Here is a 23162-nt window from a genome sequence, read left to right on the forward strand (position 1 = left end):
AGGGTCGAGATACTTGAACCAGGCTGGCGCTCCTTCATTGCAACCTTTCAACTGCTCCCTTACTGAAAGCATTGCCCACTCGCTGTACACGGCGGTGAAATAATTCTTTGTGTTTTGTCCATCCCAGGGGGTCGTCCAAACAAGTATCAAAAAGTGTTGTGCGCCTCGCATGTCTCTCTGTTCTGCTATGCCATGGTCGTTTTGTTCCCTTTGATACTCTAACCGTCTCACTATGTCATATGGCCCTTTGTCAATACCTCTTCAGTCAAACAGTTGGCAAGCGTTTATGCGCTGGCACTTGGGTTGTTTGTGCATTCACTTCCCTTTTAAATAGCGGTCCCAATATCCTGCCTGTTCTACTGCCGTTCTGTTGGTTTCCTCGGGCTACACAAGCAGCAGGCCCGTCTCAGCAAGATGGAGAGTCCGACGGTTGGCACAATGGGACGTGCGCCAGCGAACCAACAACTTGGTTCATCTCCTTCTCGACTTAATCACAGAAGAGCTCAGTCACTTGATGAGTGTCGCTCACTTCGAATGGACTCGAAGAATTCATCACGATCACTTTTGTGGCTGCCAAGCGTGAGGCGTCAGCGACCCACCCCCCCCGTCTTCATCCGGAGCGACGATGATAGCGACCGAGCCTTGTCTTCACTCCCTTCCGCCAAGCTCGGAGTTTCTAAAATCTCGCCAGCGAGATCAGTTCATGCTTATGAGGAATCTAAGGAAGATGCAGTTGGTAAGCGTTCTGCGGATGAGAGTTCTGTCACCAGAACACGTTGGTCTGAGTTGCCGAGAGCAGAACAGAATCGAGGGCCAACAAGGCGGAATTCACAGCATATTGCCGGACAATATGAACAATGCATGGACAAAAGTCGAAAACCCTCTGAACGGTCATTTTCCCCATTCTCTGACTCTGCTGTCACTATGATGCAAGACGGCTGCTTGGAACGTCTGGTTGTGACTCCCTCGCTAGGCCATCATGACGCCTGGACACAGTCAGTACAGCTCATGATCAAGGAAACAGCAGACGCCTTTGAAGCAGTTCACGAGAATATGGACGATACGAGTTTGACGTCATGGTTACACGACTTGCCAGAGACGTCAGAAACGACGGGGGGGCCGGAAACGCCGGCTGATTTTGATGCTCTTCATACCACTACTCAACATCACCAAGAAGACAAAACAAGCAATCGACCTACTCTCTCCAAGAGAACTAAATCACCTATAGACAAGCCCCTTCCCCTGTGCCCCGAGACACAAACTATGAATTCGCTGAAGAAGGAATCAAAAAAAGTCTCCCAGCCCCGTACTTCGCAGCCAACCAAACCCGCCAGATGGGCGGTATCAAATGGCGTTGCTCAGCTCTTCTCTGGCACACGCTTCAAGCGCGTACAAGCCGATGAGATGCTGACTCCAGAGAAGCTCGAAGAGGTGCGAGCCAGACGTACACATAAAGACCAGCAGCCGTCGTCGTTTGAGGGGCGAGACTCAAGCGATTCGTCTGATAGTGCCTGGTCGCGGCAGACCACGACAAGTTCCGCCAAGAGCAACAAGAACAACAGCAACGCAGAGAGGCCATCAGTATTGCCGCTTGACGAAGCTGTTATCCATGCAGACTTTTCCTTACCCAGCATGTCAATGCAAAAGTCTGCCATACCACGAGCGCGTCACGAAAGCGACACCATCGTAGTCACAAGTAACGTTTACCCCCTAAACCCGCCTCCTAAGAACCCCCAGAGATTCGTTTTCACGAATACCAAGGCACGACTTCCGACTATACCAGAAGTCGAATCCGACGACGAGCTTGAGGAGCCAGCGGGCCGGCCGAGTGTTGATCACAGCGTCCGATCTCAAGATAGTGGTGACTTGGTCTATCTTCCCGGCACGCAGCTGTCTACTGTTAACTCTTCCTTCAAGCACGGTCGAATTGCCTGCCAAATCGCAGATTCATATGTCAACTCGGATGAGGAGATGGATGATTCCATCGACAGTGGTGCCTACCAAATAGCTATCCAGGGCCTTACAAGCGGCGACTCGCGAACGGCCACGTATGACGATGATGAGAATGACCTGGCTGATGACATGACAGCTTGGTTCTCAACATTTGGCTTTGAAACCCACGGCGAACTCATTCCGGATGGGGCGGCTTCACCATGGAGTCTCTCATCACACAGCATCACATCTACATCCCCATCTACGGTCAGCGGGGACACAGAGGCTCCCGTCCCAGTTAGTTCCGAAGACGGCTACACATTTGCAGAGCCCATTCGCTTCTTCCGAAGTCATGCACCTCCAAGAAAGTGGACGCCAGAGGAGGACTCGGCCAAGCACTATACTTTGCGATATCCCCAGGGTCAGTCATTCAGGCTGAAGTCAGCCCCATTGGTGGTAGGGGACGGCGAGAGAGACTGCGTGTCTGAACAGGTAGCCGAGTCGGCGGACCTGAGTGCAAGCATGAAGCAAGACATTGCAGCACTTTTGAGATGGATGGCGGCAGGAGGAGAGTAATTTTGTAATGATTGTGACAGATGCAACCGTAGGCATGATGTTATTTATGATACCAACGATAGAGAAGCAGAAGCATGGATTGAACAAGTAACTATTTGAGCACCAAATGAAGTTGTAGCTCTCAGTTTGTCAAGATCCACTCGGCATGACCCGAGACGCCACAGCGCCTCCACGCAACAACCACCTCGCCTGTCCGTAGAGAGGAACCATGACAACAACTCCGACTCTCCACCATCCACCCCCAAGCTTCAAATTTCCCAACACATTATTCTGATACAGCAACGTCAAATCTCCATCAACCCAAACGGAAATTACCCAAGCCCCTACCACCTCGAGAAAGAAATCCACCCTCGCGGCCACCATGCTCCGCCGACCCCCGACAACGCTCCAAATCACCGCCGAGGACGTAGCCGCCTACGAGGACCGACGCGCAAACGAGGCCCTCGCCGCGGCGCAACAGGCACGCACCGAAGCACAAGCCTACACTCAGGCGCAGGCACAGGCACAGGCTCAAATGGAGGGCGTGCAAGAGAGCCCCGACGCCGCGGGGAGGAGAGCGCGCGAGGAGCGGCTGGGCATCACGCGGCGGAGGTGACGCGGAGGAAGCGCTGCGCTCCAGAGCGGTAGGCATGTCATCATGGCGCGAACGGCGTTGCGGACTGGTATTGGAAATTGGAAAAGGAAAACAAAAGGTCAAGGCGAAGGAACGGTGACTGCACGCGGGCATGGAGTTCTCAGGCGTCGGGGCTGACTTTATGCAACGGATAACAATAAAACATACGCTATTAATCCGCATCTATGCTATGGCTCCGTGACCAAACCATCCAACTAGTAACACAATTACATATATAAATATATATATATATATAAATACACGGCGTCGCCATGACAGCCAGTAGTTTTCAGCCCTTCCGTGCCAGATATGCCCAATATAATACCGTCAACCAGGCCAAGCGCCACGTAGTCGTCCACAACTCCCTCCCTAGTAAGCGCAATTCCCTCCTTCCCCTGTTAGCTTTGCCACCGTCGTAGAAATGGTCATCGAGGGTAATACGCGGGCCGCCATTCCCATTGCTCCATCCCCATCGTTGGCCATTTTTACTCTTCTTGGAAGCCCATCTCGCATTTCCGCCGTTTGCCTGGCTCCTAGCGCCGGATGTGGCTGCCGCTGGTGATCGGAGAGCGCCGTATTCGGGTGGTTCCATCTTCACCTTGTCCTTGTATATAGGTAGCATAGGAGCCGCGTGAGTCTCGGGTTCGAGGGCAAAGGGTGTGAGGTGGAGGGCGGGAACAAGATATGCTCGGATTAATAGTAGGACGACGGACACGATAATAAAAGTAATGTACTTCATGTACGTGTGGTATTGATTCGGAAGTAAGCAGAGATGGGTTTGAATTGTTTTCTCGGGCGAGTTCGGAATAGGTTTGCCATGGGCGTCAATTGGGTTGAACAGACTGACCATGACGAATCCCGGGGTTGGCACTCCCATGGCCATGCTGATACTCTTGACGGTAATCTCAGGAACGTTTTCCTGGGCAGAGGAATGCACGAGCTCGCAGTAGTCATGGTCATCACCTGAAAATGCGTGTACAACGTTGCCAATCTTCTTAATCAGCTTAACCGAATCTTCGTCGTTCAAAACGTTCTGATACTGGTAACCTGCACTGACGCTGATAGCATTGCGATCATCACGAGCGGTGGGATCGACAGTTCCATCCTTTCTCAGGGTCGACTTGCTCGGTGGCCAGTGTTCGCGGTGAGGACCGCAAGGCGTGCCGGGTTCTCGGTATAGAGGGACGTGGGTAAGCAAAATCGTAGGAAAGTCAGGCGCCCCCTCTCCTGGGTCCATTGGTGACCGTGATAAGTCCGCCTCGTTGACGTCCTCAACCTTATGTCGTAACTTCAGCCCCCGGTCCACTCCATGCCAGACTGCTAATTCCTGTTGAGCAGCTTTTCGCTTGGTCGCCTGGACCTGGTCTAAGAATTCATGGACTGGTCCATATATGGGCTTTAAATCATGCTCATCCTTGTACCGGGAGGTATCTGCACTCAGCGAAACCGTATCTACCGACACAATGGTATGATTTCCCACAACGTCAACACGGTTCGTTTCACCGAAAAAAGCACTAAACCTGTCACGAACAGGCACCTGAATCTGAGCACCGAAGCCAAGGTCGTGATTCCCAGGTAAACTGGCAACCAGCTTCCTACCCCTCTGATATGGCCCAGGAACACCGCCAGCCTCATTAAATGGGGCAAAGAAGATGTTGCTGAATCTCTGATACTCTCGAATCCAATAGTCATCATCATATTTGCGATGCCATGTCTTCACCCACTTCTTCTCAGTTGCGGACCGCTCACCACCCCATTTTGGATCGACAAATTTGGCGCCCTGCCGCGTCTTCCACTCTCGGCCACCGTCGAACAAATCACCCAGGAAGAAGACACTGTCAGGCTTTAATTGGCGTTGCAATGCGGTATATCCACGTCGCATATAGTTATCCGTCACCAGCACAGTGAGCGGCGACAGAGGCCAGGGTCGACCGGGATACGAGTGCGGATCGATAAGTTGGGGATCGGCGACGAAGATGAGGTGATGGGGGTCTGCCTCTTTGGGCTGTAGCAAGGTCCATCAGCTTCATCCACCAACAAAACAATAGATGGCATTTCGATAACACAGCAACTTGTCAACGTACCCATTTCTCCCAATTCTCCCAATCGCACTTCGCAACCTTGGAGTCGAACACCCATCTTTCACCCCATAGCAAAATCACGACCCAAAACAAGAACAAAAAATGCGGAAAGCTCAATAGCCGCCTCAGGGTTAAATTCCTCCTAATCTGATGCGCGACGCGCAGTGTAGCCGTCGTAGCCATGCGCCTACCTGGACCGCATATCCAGGCAAGGACGGCTTGGGATGTGGTGCGCGGGCGCCCGTCCTTCAGGGGTTTGGGCATGACTAGGCGACTGAACATGCTGACGCCATTACCGCTTCGCCGAACAAGCTGGATAGCGTCCGTCAAGGCGTTGAGAAGAGCAGGTTGTGGATGGCAAAGCACACGATCGCACGAGCGACTGGTAGGTGTTGGCCGGAGCTGAGTTGATGGGAGGGTAAGCAGGTGGCTACCAGGACGGAACTTGGCGTGAGCCGCTCGGTGGGTTCGTCTCTGGTGGTTGGTTGTTTGTGGTGTTGGCGTTGGCGTTGGACCGAGCTGGCTAGCCACCCCCCTTTCGCGATCTGATGCACAGGAAGAAAGAAGAGTAGTCGTACGGAGTATGCAAGTCACAAAAGAGAACTGAACGGTGGCGGACGGGGAACGGAAATAAGAGCCTTCACCAAGAATGCCGTCAAATATTACCCGGTTGTGAGGAAAAAAGTAAGAAAGGAACAAAGGGAAAGAAAAGGGAAGGAGTGAGTTGGTGGTCTTGCTACATGCCTTGTCGCATGCTGGGAAGGAGGAAAGAGCGAACTTAGCAGGAAGCGCCAGTCCTACGGTTGACGTCTCAGGTCTAAGGGTCTCACTCAGGTCCCGCCTTTGCTCCTGTTTTCCCCAATCTTGCTCCATCTAATTCGTATTATTAGCAGCGCTGAACAGTACTCGACATGTAAACTTGATGTGGGGTTGCCAGGCAATAGCGAGAATAACCACCTGGGCAGTTACCGCACCAGACATCATTCGCATTCGCCCGGCCACAGCATGATCAACAGTTCAATCACACAATACGACTTTTTCTTATGCTATTGATCCAAATTCTGTCCCTTGACTCCCTCAACAGTTCTAAAACGAAAACGCCTTCGTATGCAAATATTGCATCGTATGCCACCCAATACTGAGAAAATACGTGCTGCGCTATTCCAACATCATTTATGTCGTCAAACTTCGTAAACACATGATGCACATCATAAGCTGTACAGTAAGCGCGCCTTTACAAACTCGCTTTCCTTTCTGTCGCCCTGCTCGTCCTCTCTTCACTTCCCCGTCGGCGCTCATCGCCGTGGTGGGACATCTGAGCTTTCATCGCTCATATAATCCTCATTCTCATCTTCGCTCTCCTCGCCATCATGCCCGTGTTCTTGTTGCAGCTTGGGCTTCTCGGGCTTCTTGCGGAAGCTCAAAAACCTCTTGAAGCCTGTCGGCTGTTGTGACTCCTTGGCAGGTTGTTGTAGCTCATCATCTGCTGGATTGTACTCATACTGCAATCGAGGTACCAGCAGTCTATATGGAGCAGTAATACCTGTTGGGTCCCTGGAATTGACCTCCACATTGAGGCATATGTCCAGACCGCCTTCAAGATCAACCGTAAACCTCTCAGCTTTGCGCAACTGTTTCACTGATAATCCCGTTGGCGTGCGATGGAATGGGCGGACCATAGAGTCTGGCTCATCATCGCCCCTAGGAGGCCCTGCCAATTGGTTCCCAGTAGTCTGGGTATGTTGTGGTGGTCTAGCCGTAAAATGCATCTCATCATCATCTGAGAATTCAGAGTGTTCATATGTACCGCCACCGCGTAGCCCTGATGGTCGGACAGCATGTGAAGGGTGATTGTCAACGAAGTAGCCGTCCTCATCGTCGCTCTCGACACCCCATTGTCCATTGATACCTCCATCATCAGGCCTGCTCTTGCTTCCACGTCGGCCGAGGCCGAAGAACCCCTTCTTCTTGCCCTCACCACTTCCAAGCGACATTGTACGGGTCAGCTTCGCCGGCCGAGGACCATCAGACGAGTTTCTCCGCGACAAACTGCGGAATAAGCCACCCACGCCTCCTGACACTGGAGGTCTATCGCCCCGAACCGAAGTACGTGATCCGTCAAAGCGATTTGATGTTGGCCGTGTTCCACCCCCCAGAGAGAGTCGTCGAAACAAGCCTCCGGCCCCGCCACCATTGCTATTCACCACCGACGGTGGGCTCGGACTCCTATCATAAGTCGACAAAGGTGGTGTTGGGGGCGGCGTTCTGCCAGGTGACCAGGAACGAATAGAACACCAGTTTCTGTGTGGCAGGAGGTGTTTATTATTTCGAGGTTTTCCGTCCACCCCATGATGGAATAGAGGGACCATGCTCTCATCAGTTTGCTTGTCGAAATGATGCACCTTGTTTCGCTTGTTGAGTACATCTGCCAGTATATCCGACGGCGGGGTATTTGCGATAGCTGAAGATACAACGTTGATCATGTATCTTGGGTCCTTGTGCTTTGGCAGGCCAAGCTTAGGGTTTGAATAGAACTGACCAATCGCAGCCAAGTGCACGTCACCGCTAGAGTGAATGTCAGATTATGATTTTTTATTCTTATGTTTGTTGCGAAAAAACTTACCTCAGGATCGTGATTCGCAATGATTTGTCAATCGCCAAATCCTGCAGATCCTCCATAATTATGCTTCTCTCGTGTTTGTGGTTCTTTGCAGTCCAATGGTCATTCAAGTCGTCCAAGACCTCTACACCACCATCGATATTATTGAGGGCTTTGCCAAACATGCCAGTTCGGCCGAGAGCCTTAACGGGATCCATCAACCGGGATGTCAAACTATGGGCAACGTCAGCCAAGATTGCGCAATGGTAAACAACCAGCCCCCCCGGGGAAGAAGCCACTTACATATTCTCTAGCCAGACCAGCCTGGGATATGCGATTGGGACACCCAACAACACCAGTAAATGCTCGACGTGGCCACGCCGTACCTCAGCATACATTCTATTGATAATCGTCTCCCATGTCTGGTTATTCATCACATCGTGCTCCGTTCTCTCGGTACGACAGTCCACCGCAAGCAAGGCAACTTTGCCTCCCATGGACACATAAACACTACGACTCAGCTCCTTAATGTATGGTCCTGGTTCTTGACCAAGAATCCAGCTGGGCTCTGTATTTTCTGTCTCAGTCAAAACGCTTTGGTGTTGGAAGAGCATATAGTACTTGAAAGCAACTGCTCCCAACCCGGCAAATACCGGTGACTTCATGTAGTGGTGAGGATAAGAACCATATCCGTCGAAGATATCGTGGTCATCATACATGTTGACCATAGGAATCTGCGATGCTGCCAAGCTGAAAAGCCCTTGAGAGAACCACATGCAATAGCGCTGTAGATAGAACTCTTCCATCTCATCCTGCATGCTGGCAGTAAATGCAGCCGCATGTTTGTGCTGGGGATGTCGGATACCAAGCCATTCATCAAACAGGCTACATTCATGAGCAACGGAGTCATTGTAAATTTGGTCACCACCTCCAATCATTACATGGAATGGCTGCGACTGGTGTGTGTTCAGAACATCACGCCACATGGGATCAGGGCCGCTCAGATCGTCGGGGTTGGCGCTGGCACTGAATCCATTGCAGCTATGGAACATGATATTCATAGCCTGTCCTCGAGGAGGAACCCAGAATGCCATAGAAGGACCTCGGTTGATACGATAAGCGATGCGTTGTTGCTTCTCACGCAATTCAACTTCGATGTTGAACCTCCAGAAGGTGTAGCCTCTCTCTGCATGAAGACGAAATCCTCTCACATCCTTGTACTTTTGCAGCTTCTCGCCGTCAGTCAGAATGCGCTTCTGGCGGCCGGCGAAGGATTGAGGCAGCTCGGTTGTGCCATTTGGAGGGGGGATATCTGGCGGACTCCGTGACTTTTCGTACAGGCCTTCATCTGTTTCAGTACGAGACAGGTCTCTGGCTTCTTCCAGATGCTCCACCGGGCGTACATAGATAGTTTCGCCTCGACGACCAAGCTTGGGATGTCCTGCAATCGGATCGACGTATTCAGGTGGTAAATCCCCATTCACTTGAAGTGGTGGAGGAGGTAGAAGCTGAATGTCCTGTACAAAGAGGCGAAGCATAGGTGCAATATCGTAGGACGATTCTAAATCGTGCGTTACAATCATGACGCTTCCTCTCCATATCTCACGATTTGACAGGGCACTATTTTGAGATCGCGTGGGTACCTTCTCCTGACGAATTCCACAGTATCTCAAGAGTGGACCGCATTTAAGATACAAGGATGGCTTGAACCGTGTTGGAGCTAAAGCACGATTAACATACGTTGTGAGTAAGGGTCTACTTTTTGAGACGTTGCTCCTACCGTTTGTGTCATCATACTCGCCATCGAAAGCTTCAGCTTTCCGTGGCCTGGATGAGTAAGTACTATTTTTTCGTCCCCCGGTGGTCTCCCACCAAGCCTTATTCTTGTCACTGATTGCTTGATGATTTTCTGTGAGGTCCAATAGGGTCCCACCAAGAAACCCAACAGTTGCATTCTGAAATTCATTCAGCCAAACTGGCGGCTGATACAACCCTTCACCGGGACGCAAGTTTTCCGGGTCTTTAAATATCATGTTTGAAACTCGATGCTGAGGGAGATCCTCAACGGAATGGATGCTTTCCTGGCGTTCAGGGCGTCTTCCGACGACGGCTAGGTCTCGCTGCTCGGTGCCTGGGCTTTGAATTGAACTGGTATTGGCGTTACTACTAGTTGCAGGAGGAATATACTCTTCATCAGGTCTGAGCTCCTTTCTATAAATAGGTTCAGTTGCTCGACGTTGTATTCCTTGGGCAAGTTCTTGTGCTGTCGGGACGGGAGGCAGTTCTTTGTCTCTAATCGCACGGGGGAGCCTACCGGCGGCTCCATGGGCTCGAGTAGCTGATAGTGGCTCAGGGATAGCAGCACCAGGCACTTTCCTCTCCATATTTGGCTTTGTCGAGGTCCATTGATCTGTGGGAGGTTCCTTACGTAACTTGTTGCTTCCATTCCGTGCAATATTCGTTCCACCACTAGGACCACCGCTGAAGAAGGCCGTTGGTTGGTCTACCGGGCTTGCTTGCTTTAGAATGTGTTCTTTCTCATTCCTCGCTGCGCGTTCTCTGAAACTTAAGTTTCGTCTTGGTAGCCCAGACCTTGACTCTCCATGCTCCTCTCGTTGCTCCGGCACGTGGAGTGGCGGTGGCGGACCAGCGACATGGCCATGATCTGCGGCTTCGGCACGATAGCGACTAGGAATTGGATGTTGATGTTGTACGGGTTGGTGTTGCAGGTATGGATGCCCTCGGTTTCCAGTTTCAGCGAGATTCATCTGAGGCTCGTCTACCGGAACAGTTGGTACAATGGCTTCTGGGTGATATCTTGGCGGTTCAATGGGTATTCGGCGACCTTGGGATTCACCCGACTGGGCTGTGGAAGCTTCAGCAGCTCGTTTTGCGGCACGTTCTCTAGCTCGCTGCTCGGCGGCCTGGACTCTAGCCCTCTTTTCCTCCTTGGTCATGCTATCGAGCGTCAGCTCAAGCCGTTGGAGGGGCGAACGGTCGTTTGCAAACTTCTTGCGGCGCTCTGATGGCAGAGTGACGGATGGCCTTCGGGTTCCTCCAGCAGCAATATCTTGCGGCATCATGGGTGGCGCAACGACGCCTTTGCCGCAAGTGACATCATGTATCTGACTTCTTGGAAAGTCTGGATAGTCTTCGCGACGAGTTGTATAGTATCCTTCGGGCTCCATGCCGTCGTCCACGGCAAACCGGCCGGGTGGCAAAGATAGCGACTGAAAAGAAGTCGGCGAGACGTTGTTTGAGTTGGAGTTGAGTCTGGTGTAAGGTGGTTCTGAAGTTTCATACGGTTGATGATAGCTTACAGGTGGACCTCGAGGAACCTTTGGCGTATTGGGAAGAGCTTGAAGAGCCTGACGAGTTGACTCAGAGAGTGAATCCTGGAATTGCTCCGAGGACCGTCGATGGGGTCCGCGAGACGTTTCTTCAGGCATGTGCGAGACATGTTCTTGTGGAATATTAGAAACAGCAACACCAACATTTACATTGGCGCCAACATTGCCCATGCCCGCACCCATGCCCGCGCCCACATCTGGGGCAGCATTAGCTACAAAAACTGGGCGCTGGTAAGAAGGCGGTCTGGGAGCTAGGCCTTGGGCCGCTCCCGCAAAGCTCGAGGCCGTGGGCGAGTGGGGGCTGAAGGTGGACTCTGTAAGAGCATCGGTGTTTGCTGTCTGGACTGAAGCACGATTCGACTTGGACCTGCGTGGAGGCTGGGCATCAAGCGAGCGGCGGTGCTCATGCGTCGGGTACGTGTAGTCATCGTACTCGTCCCTCAACCCCTGCGAACCCTGCGAATCCGGGAAATGGCCCCAGCGTTGCTGCTGTGCTGCCATGAGAGTGACGACCAGGTGGCCGTGATGGGGTGACTGTGACGGAGGTGACTGGGCGTTCAGAAACAGTAACACCGCGGCAACGGCCTCAATCTCGGTTTCGGTGAGGTCAACCGCTAGTAAAAGAGAGAAGAAAACCGGCCTAGGACCTAAAAAAAAGGAGTGATGAGAATAATATGGGAAGAAAATATTAGCAAACCCAGCTACCGCGCAGTTATGAAATTACGACTAGAGAGAGGTACGGAGTATAACAAGACCCAAGACCAGACGATGGCACTGGCGTCAGGATCACCCGCCTCGTGTCGGTGCCAACCAGGAACCCGAACTAATATGTCTCCGTATTCCAATGTTGGGCTGAGTGTGGCTCACACCATGGGTCCCATGCAGGCCATCATTAGTACGATATGGAATGGAAAGGCCCGGGTGAGAGGGGGTGAATGCGTGGTGATGGTGCAGATTACGGCAGGTAGGACTCCGTGGTTGCCCAATTAACGAACATCTGTGGACGAAAAAACAAAAGCAAGGAATTGGAGAGACTCTGTTCCGTAACTCATCCCTCTATGCGACGAAAGTCGACCGTAGATGGGAAAGAGGCATCGGCCAATTCAATATTGGGTGAGAAGCTGTGTGGCTGAATATCTGGTCAGAGGGACCACGGAGAGCAACAAAGAGAAGCAGGTGGGTTTAGCAAATATGACAGATGATAATCTCAGATGGCAGGCAGCACTTTGCGACTCCGGCCGCGCACTCTGTACTCCGTACAGTAAGGTTGAGCGCAATTGCGCTCTTGGTGCGTTGACTGGTATATGCTGGCGCTTATGAGACAAGGAGCTAAAGACTTGGAAGAGATGAAGGAGAAAAAGCGCCTTGGGGCCATGGAGCCTGCATGCGCGGGCCGGATCCGTGGTCAGATTGACTGGCTGGGGGACATGAGAGGTCCTGTGGAGCCTCCTGCCACTGCTGTCTGCTGTAGAGTGACGAATGATATGGGGAGCACCAATGGGAGGAGTTGGTACAGAGCACTCTGTACCCCGTCAACGTCTTCTTACCGAGGAAGGAGTGCCTCTCCAATGCTGCCAGACACTTCAATCGCGTCCATGTCAGAGACGAACTTTCAACTCAGTCACCAGAGTTCGACGAGAGAGTGCCGAGCACGCCGAGGACCAAAATAAAGAGGCGGGTGACAGCACGCCATAACCAACGAAGACCAGCTGAAGATACCCTGCACCATGCAAGGATACGGAGTATGCCGGGTGGCTTGCAGCACTACTTCGGTACAGAGCCGCATTGATTAAAAAAAAACTAGGTGGCTGGCGAAGGCCTGAGCGTTGCAAACATCTTCAATGCCTCCCAACTGGTGCAACACAGGCTTGGACACTCGGCTGGGCTCGTGAGGGACCGTCACAGGGCAAGGAAACCGACCGATGGCAACACCAGGGCGAGCCGAGTTGAGCAAGATAATGATGAAGCTCGTTGCAGAGCCGATGCCCTCGGCAACATTTATTCCCTTCACTCCGTAAGGAGTGGTCATGGATCGTATTAATGTCTACTACCTACCTACGTAGGTAAGTAGACGACACGAGAAAGCAACTATGCCCCCCATGCGGAACAACAGGCAAACTCCCGCTCTTGACCAACTCCTGGGCCTCCGAGATACATATAGCTACTCCAGCCCTCCATGCCTGACTGGAATCTAGGCTCAATCAAATACCGAGCAGGATCGTCTGCGTGGACAAAGCCGCTCCAATCATGCTCCTGGCCATTGGTGTTAATCCATTTCATCCTCCTCATCGACGCGACATATTTCCAACCCTCGCTGGCATGACGCCCAGTCCCCATATCAGTGGTTGTAAACCGCTCGCCGCTGTTGCAGACCTCCCCATACAGCAAAATATTGGTTGCCGCAGTAGCCAGAGTGTTTTTGGGATTCACTCCTTCGGGTGCGAATAGCGAGGTAGGATATCAGCCGACGTATCGACCCATTAGTGTAGAGCCACCAGCAGTTGTCGTGGAGATTGAATATGATTTCGTCTCCTCCTGTTTGCCTCCTTCGACGGAGAGGGCAGAAATAGGCGTGCCCGGGTAGATGCGCCTGTCTTGTTAGAACCAGCCCTTCGCCCGGAAATTGTAGCCACCCACATAGTCGCTCTGGCTCCGATACCCATTGGTGGTGTAGAAGGCGAACAGAATGGGATGTCCTTTGTGAAGCACAGGATAGTGCGTCCAGCCAGCTTCGACGGTCTGATCTGGCTTAGCGACGCCGTTAGGTCGGTCAGCTCTGTCATGGACAACAGCAACCTGCAAAAGGGAGAAGTCCTCATCTCGCTCGAAGAACGATCTGTGGGTGGGTAGAGATGAAGCCGCCGCCGCCGAGAGTCTCATTATTTTGATAGGCAGTCGCATACCAATGCTCGTTTGTCATTCTGGCAAGAACGTGAAGCTCCGTGGCGTTGGAGGAGTCTTCTATGTGAAGAGGGGCGGGTTGCTTCATTGGAATATCATTACCAGCTTGTGCAATTGGGATGGTTCCCTCGGAGCCCTGGGCTAGAGGACGAACTGCTAGTTTTCGTCCAAATGCCTCTATCTGCTCCCGCTGGTGGTGCTGAGGGAGGAGTGAACTTTTCACCCTGTGATTCGCGAGTTAGCCAGTCCACAGTGATTCCATCTTCGGTGGTGGTTTTGACAATTATCAGCTTGACCTCCTTATGGGTTGACGGTGCGGCGGACACTGACTGAACCAGAGCAGCGAGGGTTGCTACCTTGAAAAGTTCCCAACGTATCTTGAAGCTGTATAAAAGGACGCCCTTGACATTGATTAGATGTCATTCTTACGAGGCGAGTGGAACAAGCCAAGCCAAGCACCGCAGTGGCTAGTAAGCGCCATGCCTTGAAATAACTATCCCTCTTGGTTTGGGTTATAATTGTGCGGCATGATTGAACTGGTAAGGGTCCGGTCGACCGTACCAGCACTTCGTTGTGTTTACTAGTAGAGTGCTCTCTGGGTTCATGCAATAAACTTTCCGTGACTCGTTTTCTTGTATTGCGACTTGACTGGCCCTCATCTACCAAAAATCTCTCCCTTCTCCGGAACGTCGCGAGGTGCTTCTGCCAGACTTCAGGGTTCTTCCCTCCACAATAGGCTAAGCAAACTTGGCAACCGTCATGAGTTGTTTGAAACTGGGGTGCATCAGCTTCGTCTCACGTGTTTCTAATTCTGCGGGTGCTACATGCCGATGCAGGGCGAAAATTGTGTAATATCGAAGTCTTGGCTGCGATCAGAGCGCCGCCGCACCTGGACCCGAGCCAGAGAAACGACGAAATTAAAATACCGGTATGCAAGCAGTGTCACCTTGTGAAGGAAGGGATGAGCTATTTTTGGAATCTTGAATCATTACGTTGGTTTTTGTTTTTGACTTTTATTTTCATCGCGGTAAATGATGCCAGGTATAAGTCGAGCAAATTGCGGAACATGCAAATTACAAAACCGAGGGAGTTCCGTATGTCACTATTGTCAATTTACGTTGAGTCTTGAATTGATCGATGATCGGCCTATACTAATGATTTGTAGATCTAGTCACGGGGTATAAAAAAATTATAGGTAAAGTAGTTGGCTGCTTCATCCAGAATAAAAGGGTTTGGAACTAACTACAAGGACGCACCAGATCCATACTCGTCGGCGACGGGTGGAGAAGACGCTTCAATTCAACTTGACATCTTTTGCCGACGCCACAGACTCCGCCGGCCTGTCGGAAGCACGCAAACTTGGAATACCACCGAGTACAGCATCATTGAGCGAAGCGACCTTGATTAGTCCATCTGCGGAAGCGCAGCAAAGTCACAATGGCCAACCCCGTACCCGAACCCCCCGGCCGTCTCATTTCCCACTTCACAGACCGGTACGTCGCCAGGACAAATCCAATGCCACTGCCATGGTAATAAGATATGTAGGTCCCGGGCTGAACAAAGTGGTGGGTGGGACTCGCTTTGGGAGTCTGATGAAGCCGATCTCTGGGACCGGCGGATGCCGTCTCCTGCACTCATCGACTTCATTGAATCCAAGCAGGACCTCCTTCAGGCTCCTTCGGGAAGACGACTTTGTGCCCTTGTACCTGTACGAAATCCCCCCCTCCAATGCTAAGGAACTATTCAATATCGGTCTTGACGCGTAACACAGGGCTGTGGGAAAGGGTACGATGTGGCCATGCTAGCCTTGCACGGCTTCGACGTATACGGACTCGAAGTCTCTGCAAAAGGTGCACAGATAGCCAGGGACTATGCTACCAGGGAACTGGTCGAACCGCAGGATTACAACTTTGGGAGCAACGGCCAGCCGAGTGGTCAGCCTGGCCGGGTGAGAATCATCGCTGGGGACTTCTTTGTCCGCGACTGGGAACAGACTCTCGCCCAGGACGGGGTTGAGGGCTTTGACCTCATTTACGACTACACGGTACGTTGCCAGCGGGTTCGCATGAGCGGTGAATTGTAATTGCGTGTTGACTTGGGTTTGCGAACCAGTTCCTCTGTGCACTGTTGCCGGAAATGCGAAGAGACTGGGGTCGCCGTATGAGAGAGCTCGTTGCCCCAACCGGTATACTGGTGTGTCTCGAGTTTCCCATGTATAAAGACCTCAAAGCTGTAGGTCCCCCTTGGGGCCTGAATGGCGTTCATTGGAACATTCTGGCGGAGGGTAAAGATGGAGTTATTGAGGAGTCTGGAGAGGAGACTGGGACACAGAATGGCCCATTCAAGCGGATTCTGTATTTCAAACCGCCTAGAACTTATGAGGTCGGCAGAGGCACTGACATGGTCAGTGTTTGGAGGCCTCAGTAGCAATGCGTAATAAATAACACTTCAAAAATATGTTTTGTAAAACCGATCCGGCCAGCCCGGAGTCTTGATGCCGGTAGTTACTGACCTCCTCCAGGCGAACTGCCCGGAAGGCGGGCTGACACGACGCGAAGGAGTAGTGCAAACATGCAGGCACAATGATAAACTTAATCACACACCAATGCAACAAAGAACGGGGGGTGAAAAATTGCGTAGGTATCAATGAGTCAAGATACAACGACGGCAAAAAATTAACGACGAAACGCATCGTGGAACGATTTTGCTCCCGGCAGGGCTTGAACCTGCGGCCTCCGCATCACTAACGTTTATTAGTACGAAGCTCTAACCAACTGAGCTACGGAAGCGTTTCTAGATGTTGGGAGTAGGATGTCCAATTACAAAATATCAATCTCGATGAAAAAAAGTTTTTTCCCAGCCGTCACGTTTGATCCGGTCCTGTAGAAACAGATTTCTATAAACGCAGGGTTTTGTAGGCTCGACACTGTCAAGCATCATATCTTGGGCAAAAAGTCTTCGCAACAGACTTTGTGGGGCGATGCCGTTAAAACCATTATCCTTCGAACCCCCGAGTTTGCTTGCCCAGGACGTATGTCCAGCTCGCTTTCTAATGGGTAACAATCGGTAGTGGGAAATGTTCGTGAAGTGATAGAGCAGATGAACAATCAATCAAAATGGCCACGGATTCCACATACTCGTCGATGTAGGTGGAATAACGATACAGAGAAACAGAAATAAACTAATCGGGAGAAACTGCGCGATCCTCGACCGTTATGTTTTTCAACCCATCTAATTTTGCTGCTTTAATCATAATCAATGGCAAGACATTTATTTGGGTCAGTGCGTTATTGCCGTTTGGTTCGCATTGCCGAGTTCAATAGATGTTTGGGGTGAGCTTTTGCTTATGCCTGAAGCTGATACAGCCTGCTTCAACGCTCATGATTCATGAGACACCGCCGCATGAAAACGTACGTCTCAAAAGTCGCATGCAAGTGTTCGAGTCGCATTTTTGCAGTTACTCGGTGAGCCTTCCAGAACAGCAGGAGGCGATACTCAAGTAGAAGGATAGCAGCCTGCTGTGGTCTAGCCATTGATCCGACGTTGCCGCGGTGATAGTTTATCGGAGTAGTCAGGCAAATATCCTAGTATTCTATGAAAGGAAAAGAAAAGCTATATAGGCTAACATTTAAGGTATATACCTTATGAGACAGATAACCAGTAGAATAAAAAAATAAATTACTGAACTAAAAAATGAATCGATAACAAATATTCACAGGAGAAGTATAGGGTAGGCATGTGAAAGTCAAACCTTGATGCCATATTTATAAGGCAGAAAATTTTGCCAACGCAGTCTCGTCGACCGCTCCTGACACCAAGATTAATTTTTTGCGGGTGGCAGCGAGTCGCGCAGTTCGTCACTTCCACCTTCTGTCCATTGACACCTCACCCTTCATCCCTACAACCCTTTGCAAGAAAGCACGTCTTTGCCTGGCGCAAAGTTGCATCTTGCATCTCTCCCTCAGAGTGAGAAGATAGTCGATCTATTTTCTTCCAACTCCACGACCCAGCTAGACGACAACATCGCAACCGCCACAATCAAACGTCTCGACCGCCACCGTTCATCCTCCACCCCAACTACCCTCTGGCGATTTTGCCGTGGGACAAACCACAGACATCAAACAAAAGCCACAATACACAATGGCCGCTACCTCCGAAGCTCCCAATATGGACCAGCAGGTTGACCTTTCCACAATCCCCATCTCTCCCAATGGCAAGAGTGAGAGCGCCGAGGCCAAGGACGGTGACAAGCCTGTGACTGTTTTCCACGATAAGGATAACTTCAATGTTAAGCACCCGCTTCAGAATAAGTGGACCTTGTGGTTTACCAAACCCCCGAGTGGAAAAGTATGGACGCCAGTGCACTGAATGCTATGAATCGAGCATAGATCTAATTTACCGCTCTTAGGGTGACAATTGGAACGATCTGTTGAAGGAAGTCATCACCTTTGACTCCGTCGAGGAGTTTTGGGGTGTTTACGTAAGCTTCATCCTGGATCGCAAGAGCCAATATAATCATAGCTTCTAACTCAACACAGAACAACGTTGCCCCAGTCTCTGACCTAGCCCTCAAATCTGACTACCACTTGTTCAAGGCTGGAGTGCGACCCGAATGGGAAGATCCTCAGAACAAGCATGGTGGCAAGTGGTCATTCCAGTACAAGGAGAAGCGAAACGTCGATATTGACCGCCTGTGGCTGCAAGTTATGATGGGTGCCATTGGTGAGACTCTGGAGGAGGAGGACGATGGCGAGGTCATGGGTGTCGTTGTCAACGTGCGAAAGGCCTTCTATCGTATCGGTGTCTGGACTCGTACCATTGGCAAAAGCATTCCGGGCCGTGGAGACGGCGATGTTGCTGGTGGCAAGGGCCGTAGCGGAGAAAAGAGTAAGGACATTCTCATGTCTATTGGGAGACGTTTCAAGGAGGTTCTCGAGCTCCCCAATAACGAACAGGTTGAGTTCTCTGGCCACTCTGATAGTGCTCATGCTGGCAGTACGAGAGCCAAGGCCAAATACACTGTATAAATGGAGTAATTGCAGGGAGGGTCTAGGCGTTAGGGGAGAACTGGTGGAAAATGGCATGGAGGATCGGATACACGCTGATGTACTGCTCGATTCCCCTTTGCTCTATCACTGCATCGACACTGGCTTCACGGTTTTGACGACTGACGAGAATAAAATCGGTGGATGGTCCTATCGGAGTGTTTGGCCAGCTCATATGCATCTGGCCAAGATACTGCATTTTTGATTGGTGGCCAAGCTTCAAGTTTGAAGCTCGTGTCGCCGCAGAAAATTCTGTCTCTAATTGTGCGGCGGCGTTTGCTTGGTTTTGCTCAGATGGACAGCTTCGCCGAGGTAGCAGATTTTGAACTTGTAATGGCTGTACCACAAATAGACTTCTGATATTTGGCCATTCCTTTAATACATCTATTTATCAGTGTTTGGACTCTGTATTCTTAATTTATACTGGTTGCTGGTGTTTTTTATTCTTAAAATGGGACTCGGTTCTGTCCCAGTCAAGGGCTATAGATATCAAGTCGCCATACCATGTCTATATCATACATGCCTCTCTATCCACATCTCTCGCCCTCTTCCAAAATCTTACAATATTCACCTGGGCCCCGTTTCATGCTACAGCTCGTCACCGCTGTGTTCATCCGCAAAGATCTCCTTCACCAGCTGTTTCTTATTAATCTTGCCCATGGCGTTCCTCGGAATATGTTCCACAATCTTCATGACCTGCGGAATCTTATAATTCGCTAACCTGCTCTTCAGCGCGCGCCTCATGTCCAAGGGCGACCACTTTTGAACCACGTCCCTGTTGATAATGAGCACAGCGCCGACCTTCTGGCCCCAGTTTCCGCTGGGAACTGCGACGACAGCAGCCTCTGACACCTCTGGCAGACTGAGGAGTTCGCGCTCTACTTCCAGCGCAGAGACCTTTTCGCCACCCGTCTTGATGATGTCAGCCGTGAGGCGGCCCTGGATGAAGTACAGCGGGCCCTTGGTCCACGGCTGGCTGTGCGAGGCGGCGGGGACGGCGCGGCGAATGGCGACGTCACCTGTTTTGAACCAGGAGCCCCGGCCGTCGGAGTCGGGGATGAACTCCTTGGCCGTGGCAGAGGGGTTCCGCCAGTATTCCTTGAATACGGTTGGCCCGCGAAGCTGGATCTCACCAGAGCGTTCCCGGCCTTGGGAATCGACCTCGCCACCGAGGGGGATGATTTCACCCGTGTCCACGTCCATGAGACGTGCTTGGACCGAGGGCAAGGGCCAACCGACAGAGGCGTCGATGCGGTCGGTGAAGGAGAGGCCGCAACTGAGTGCCATGCCGACTTCCGTCATGCCGTAGCGCTCGAGGAGGACATTGCCGTGGCTGAGATCTGACCAGGCAGTCTTGATAGGCGTGGGGAGGGCAGCCGAGCCGGAGATGTTGACGCGCATGTTTGCAGGGGAGATGGCCTCTCGAGCGGCGGCTTGGATGGGATGAGGTAAGAGCTTGTGGCTGGCGAGAAGGCGGCTGTAGACTGTAGGAACGACGGTGAGGAAGGTGACTTTTGAATTGGGAGGTTTTGTCGTGCCGTGGGGGCGGTTGGTGCCGTTTGTGGGGAGGAATGGTGCCGCAAGACGTTTCCATACAGCATCGGCGTTGAAGGGAAACATGAATTCGACGGACGAGCCGGCGAACAAGGGCGTGATGACGGCGTTGACGGTGCCATGGATGTGGTGGAGGGGGAGGACATGGAGGAGGTGGTCTGCTGGGGTGTATTTCCATGCTTCTATGAGGGAGCGTGACTGGGCGGTTAGGGCTGATTGCGGTAAGAGGACGCCTTTCTAGGAGCTGGTAAGTATCCTTTGCTGCGTGGTTTTTGCATACTGAGGCGGGCGAGTTTGGCTTACAGGTCTGTTGGTGGTTCCGGAAGTGTATAGCATCAGCCCGGCACCAGCTGGATCCGAGCCCTCCTCCAACGAAACGACTTCACACATGCCGCCACCCTCATGTTTCTTTAGTTCAAGATGAGCAGGTTTGGTAGTTAGATCCGTGGCTAGGACCTCCGCTGCCTTGGATGCGAACCTGGGCGAGGAGACGAGAAGCGCCGCTTCACTGTGGTCAAGGATATATTGTAGCTCTGGCGCCGGGAACGCAGGAGACATGGGGACTGCGATGGACCGCGCCGCAAGCACAGCGAGCAAGGTGACTGGGAGAGAGAGTTAGTATGACAAGACAATGGCCAATTAGAATATATACATGTATTTATTTACAAAAGAAACGAGGGCAAGAGCAAGAAGCGCCGTGGCAGACCACTCACCAACATAGTCGTAGCTATTCCCGACAAGAAAGGCTATTCTCTCCCCATTCAAGTCCTTCTTCCCACTGGCTTCATAAAATCGCTCCCGCGCCTTCCGTATATCCCCTAGCAATTCGCCGTATGTGAAGGTTCTCCCCGAGGAGGAGTGAATGACTGCGGTTGACTGGGGGTCATGTTTTACAATAGCCTCGAAGATGGGCAACCGCGGCAAGGTGGTCGAATGCATTCTCGAGTTGGAGAGGCATGAACAGCACACAGTCACCCGCGCCAGAGAGAAACGGTGGGAAGACGAAGAGGAATACGGAGGTGAGATGAGGGGAGGAGAGGAAGCTATGCGCCGGAGAACCGGTGGCAGGCTGCGTCGGAGTGTCATGGGCAGAAACTGGTCGGCGCAACAACAGGCGCCGAGGTGGTGTTTATCGCGCCTCGTCGCCTTGTTTCTCACTTGTAGTACTCGGTCCACGACTCCACGGAGGAAGGAGAGGGGGAATGACGCAGCCAAATTGGACGGAAGAAGTGGAACCAGTAGCCTAGGTATGGACGGAATATCTGCACGGCATCCAGGTCAGATCAAGTGTGGTTGGGTCCCCGTGTCCCAATGTTTCCAGCTGAACTGCCTGATGGTGCGATGGAGAATGGTAAGCTCGAGATGATGTGGGCTTGGAGCCTTCGAGGCTGCCTTTGCGGCTCAACGCTGGATGGCGCAACGCTGCGTCTCGGGCCGGTGTATGCTGTGGCTGGCGGGAATATCAGAATTAGTATTAAGCAATGGCAAGACTTGGGATGCTTTCAAGCAAGGACTGGCCTTGTTGATGTCGACGAGTTGAGGCATCCAATGGCTCCATTCTTCTGTGGGACGAATGTACGGAGTACTGTATGTACATGCATACACATTGAAAGAGGCGGAAGCCAGTTTTGGGGGCCGGCATGCGCAACGGCGGAGCCAAGACTGACTGACAAGCGGAGAAGCACTACGGAATAATAAATGTCGGGTCGTTGAGCAGCATTGAGCAGAGAATAAGCCAGACGTTGTTGGTTGATTGTGGCGACTTCAATATTGAAGGTGTCAACTGATGCTATTGTACGGAGTATACACAAACAAGTACCTACGCCCCGAGTCCTGACTAAGTCGTAGGTCGCAATATTGGGCTGACGTTATAAAAACCATGAAGCGAGGCGAGTCACACAACAAGGCAGCCAAGCTCTCCCCCCTGTCACCAGAAATCGGCCAAGATGACAGCTTATTCTGCTCGCCCGAGGGTATTTTTGGTTGAGCAGAATACTCTGACAAGATACCTGATTTAAGCGTTGGCTGTTGGGAGCCAGTGTCAAGCTGCTTCACTGCCGGCATCTGCACCGCGACTTGGGCGGTCGGTTTGCGTCACCACCTTGACACCTTGACCACATCGTCGCTTCCTTCATCGCCGAATTCGATCATGTGCAGAAACACGATGCAAACTGCCTCACTCTGCGCGGGCCGAGCATATGGGTACCTGATTTCTCTCCCACACTCCCTCAAGGAGGTGTTGCACCACGCCCAGCACGCACGATTCATCTTGTGAGCCACGCCATGCCGCAGGCGTGATGCTGCATTTCAGCAGCTCGTGCTTTGAACAGATGCGACAGCCTGGTCACCCATGTTGGTAGCATGAATAGCATGAATGCGTGCATATGGAGTGTCTCGATGCCATGTAAAACTCGTCCTTGGACTGGATGTACATGAGACTGGGCGGCCAGATCGAGAATGCAAGCATTCCTGCCATCTAGATACTAACAGGCACGTCTCAGCTCAGGCGTC

At 51.8% G+C, this 23162-nt stretch overlaps 8 protein-coding genes and 1 non-coding gene across 9 annotated transcripts; 5 read left to right on the top strand and 4 right to left on the bottom strand.

Annotated features, from left to right (window-relative positions):
• Window positions 1-414: 414 nt before the first annotated feature.
• G6M90_00g025520 (uncharacterized protein) lies at window positions 415-2508 on the top strand (the record flags this gene model as incomplete). Its single annotated transcript, XM_014692545.1, has 1 exon — window positions 415-2508. One exon carries the CDS (start codon window positions 415-417, stop codon window positions 2506-2508), a length of 2094 nt encoding a protein of 697 aa, XP_014548031.1.
• Window positions 2509-2869: 361 nt separating this feature from the next.
• On the top strand, window positions 2870-3103 carry G6M90_00g025530 (uncharacterized protein; the record flags this gene model as incomplete). The annotated part of the gene is made up of 1 exon (XM_014692544.1): window positions 2870-3103. One exon carries the CDS (start codon window positions 2870-2872, stop codon window positions 3101-3103), a length of 234 nt encoding a protein of 77 aa, XP_014548030.1.
• Window positions 3104-3410: 307 nt separating this feature from the next.
• CDC1 (Cell division control protein 1) lies at window positions 3411-5484 on the bottom strand (the record flags this gene model as incomplete). The annotated part of the gene is made up of 2 exons (XM_014692543.1): window positions 3411-5126; window positions 5206-5484. The coding sequence occupies 2 exons, from the start codon at window positions 5482-5484 to the stop codon at window positions 3411-3413; spliced, it is 1995 nt and encodes a 664-aa protein (XP_014548029.1).
• Window positions 5485-6497: 1013 nt separating this feature from the next.
• G6M90_00g025550 (uncharacterized protein) lies at window positions 6498-11652 on the bottom strand (the record flags this gene model as incomplete). Its single annotated transcript, XM_014692542.1, has 4 exons — window positions 6498-7767; window positions 7826-8035; window positions 8105-9521; window positions 9582-11652. The coding sequence occupies 4 exons, from the start codon at window positions 11650-11652 to the stop codon at window positions 6498-6500; spliced, it is 4968 nt and encodes a 1655-aa protein (XP_014548028.1).
• Window positions 11653-13489: 1837 nt separating this feature from the next.
• Window positions 13490-14031, bottom strand: G6M90_00g025560 (uncharacterized protein; the record flags this gene model as incomplete). Its single annotated transcript, XM_014692541.1, has 2 exons — window positions 13490-13741; window positions 13789-14031. The coding sequence occupies 2 exons, from the start codon at window positions 14029-14031 to the stop codon at window positions 13490-13492; spliced, it is 495 nt and encodes a 164-aa protein (XP_014548027.1).
• A 1458-nt stretch (window positions 14032-15489) lies between these two features.
• Window positions 15490-16479, top strand: G6M90_00g025570 (uncharacterized protein; the record flags this gene model as incomplete). Its single annotated transcript, XM_014692540.1, has 4 exons — window positions 15490-15545; window positions 15598-15760; window positions 15824-16096; window positions 16165-16479. 4 exons carry the CDS (start codon window positions 15490-15492, stop codon window positions 16477-16479), a joined length of 807 nt encoding a protein of 268 aa, XP_014548026.1.
• A 278-nt stretch (window positions 16480-16757) lies between these two features.
• On the top strand, window positions 16758-16841 carry G6M90_tRNA00000028. The gene has a single exon. It is a non-coding gene; the product is annotated as a tRNA-Ile (tRNA).
• A 1351-nt stretch (window positions 16842-18192) lies between these two features.
• Window positions 18193-19079, top strand: tif451 (Eukaryotic translation initiation factor 4E-1; the record flags this gene model as incomplete). Its single annotated transcript, XM_014692539.1, has 3 exons — window positions 18193-18399; window positions 18461-18532; window positions 18591-19079. 3 exons carry the CDS (start codon window positions 18193-18195, stop codon window positions 19077-19079), a joined length of 768 nt encoding a protein of 255 aa, XP_014548025.1.
• A 606-nt stretch (window positions 19080-19685) lies between these two features.
• Acsf3 (Malonate--CoA ligase ACSF3) lies at window positions 19686-21590 on the bottom strand (the record flags this gene model as incomplete). Its single annotated transcript, XM_014692538.1, has 3 exons — window positions 19686-20888; window positions 20955-21253; window positions 21365-21590. 3 exons carry the CDS (start codon window positions 21588-21590, stop codon window positions 19686-19688), a joined length of 1728 nt encoding a protein of 575 aa, XP_014548024.1.
• Between the last annotated feature and the right edge of the window lie 1572 nt (window positions 21591-23162).

This window comes from Metarhizium brunneum, chromosome 1 (genome assembly GCF_013426205.1).
Source record: "Metarhizium brunneum chromosome 1, complete sequence".
Lineage (NCBI taxonomy): Eukaryota > Fungi > Ascomycota > Sordariomycetes > Hypocreales > Clavicipitaceae > Metarhizium > Metarhizium brunneum.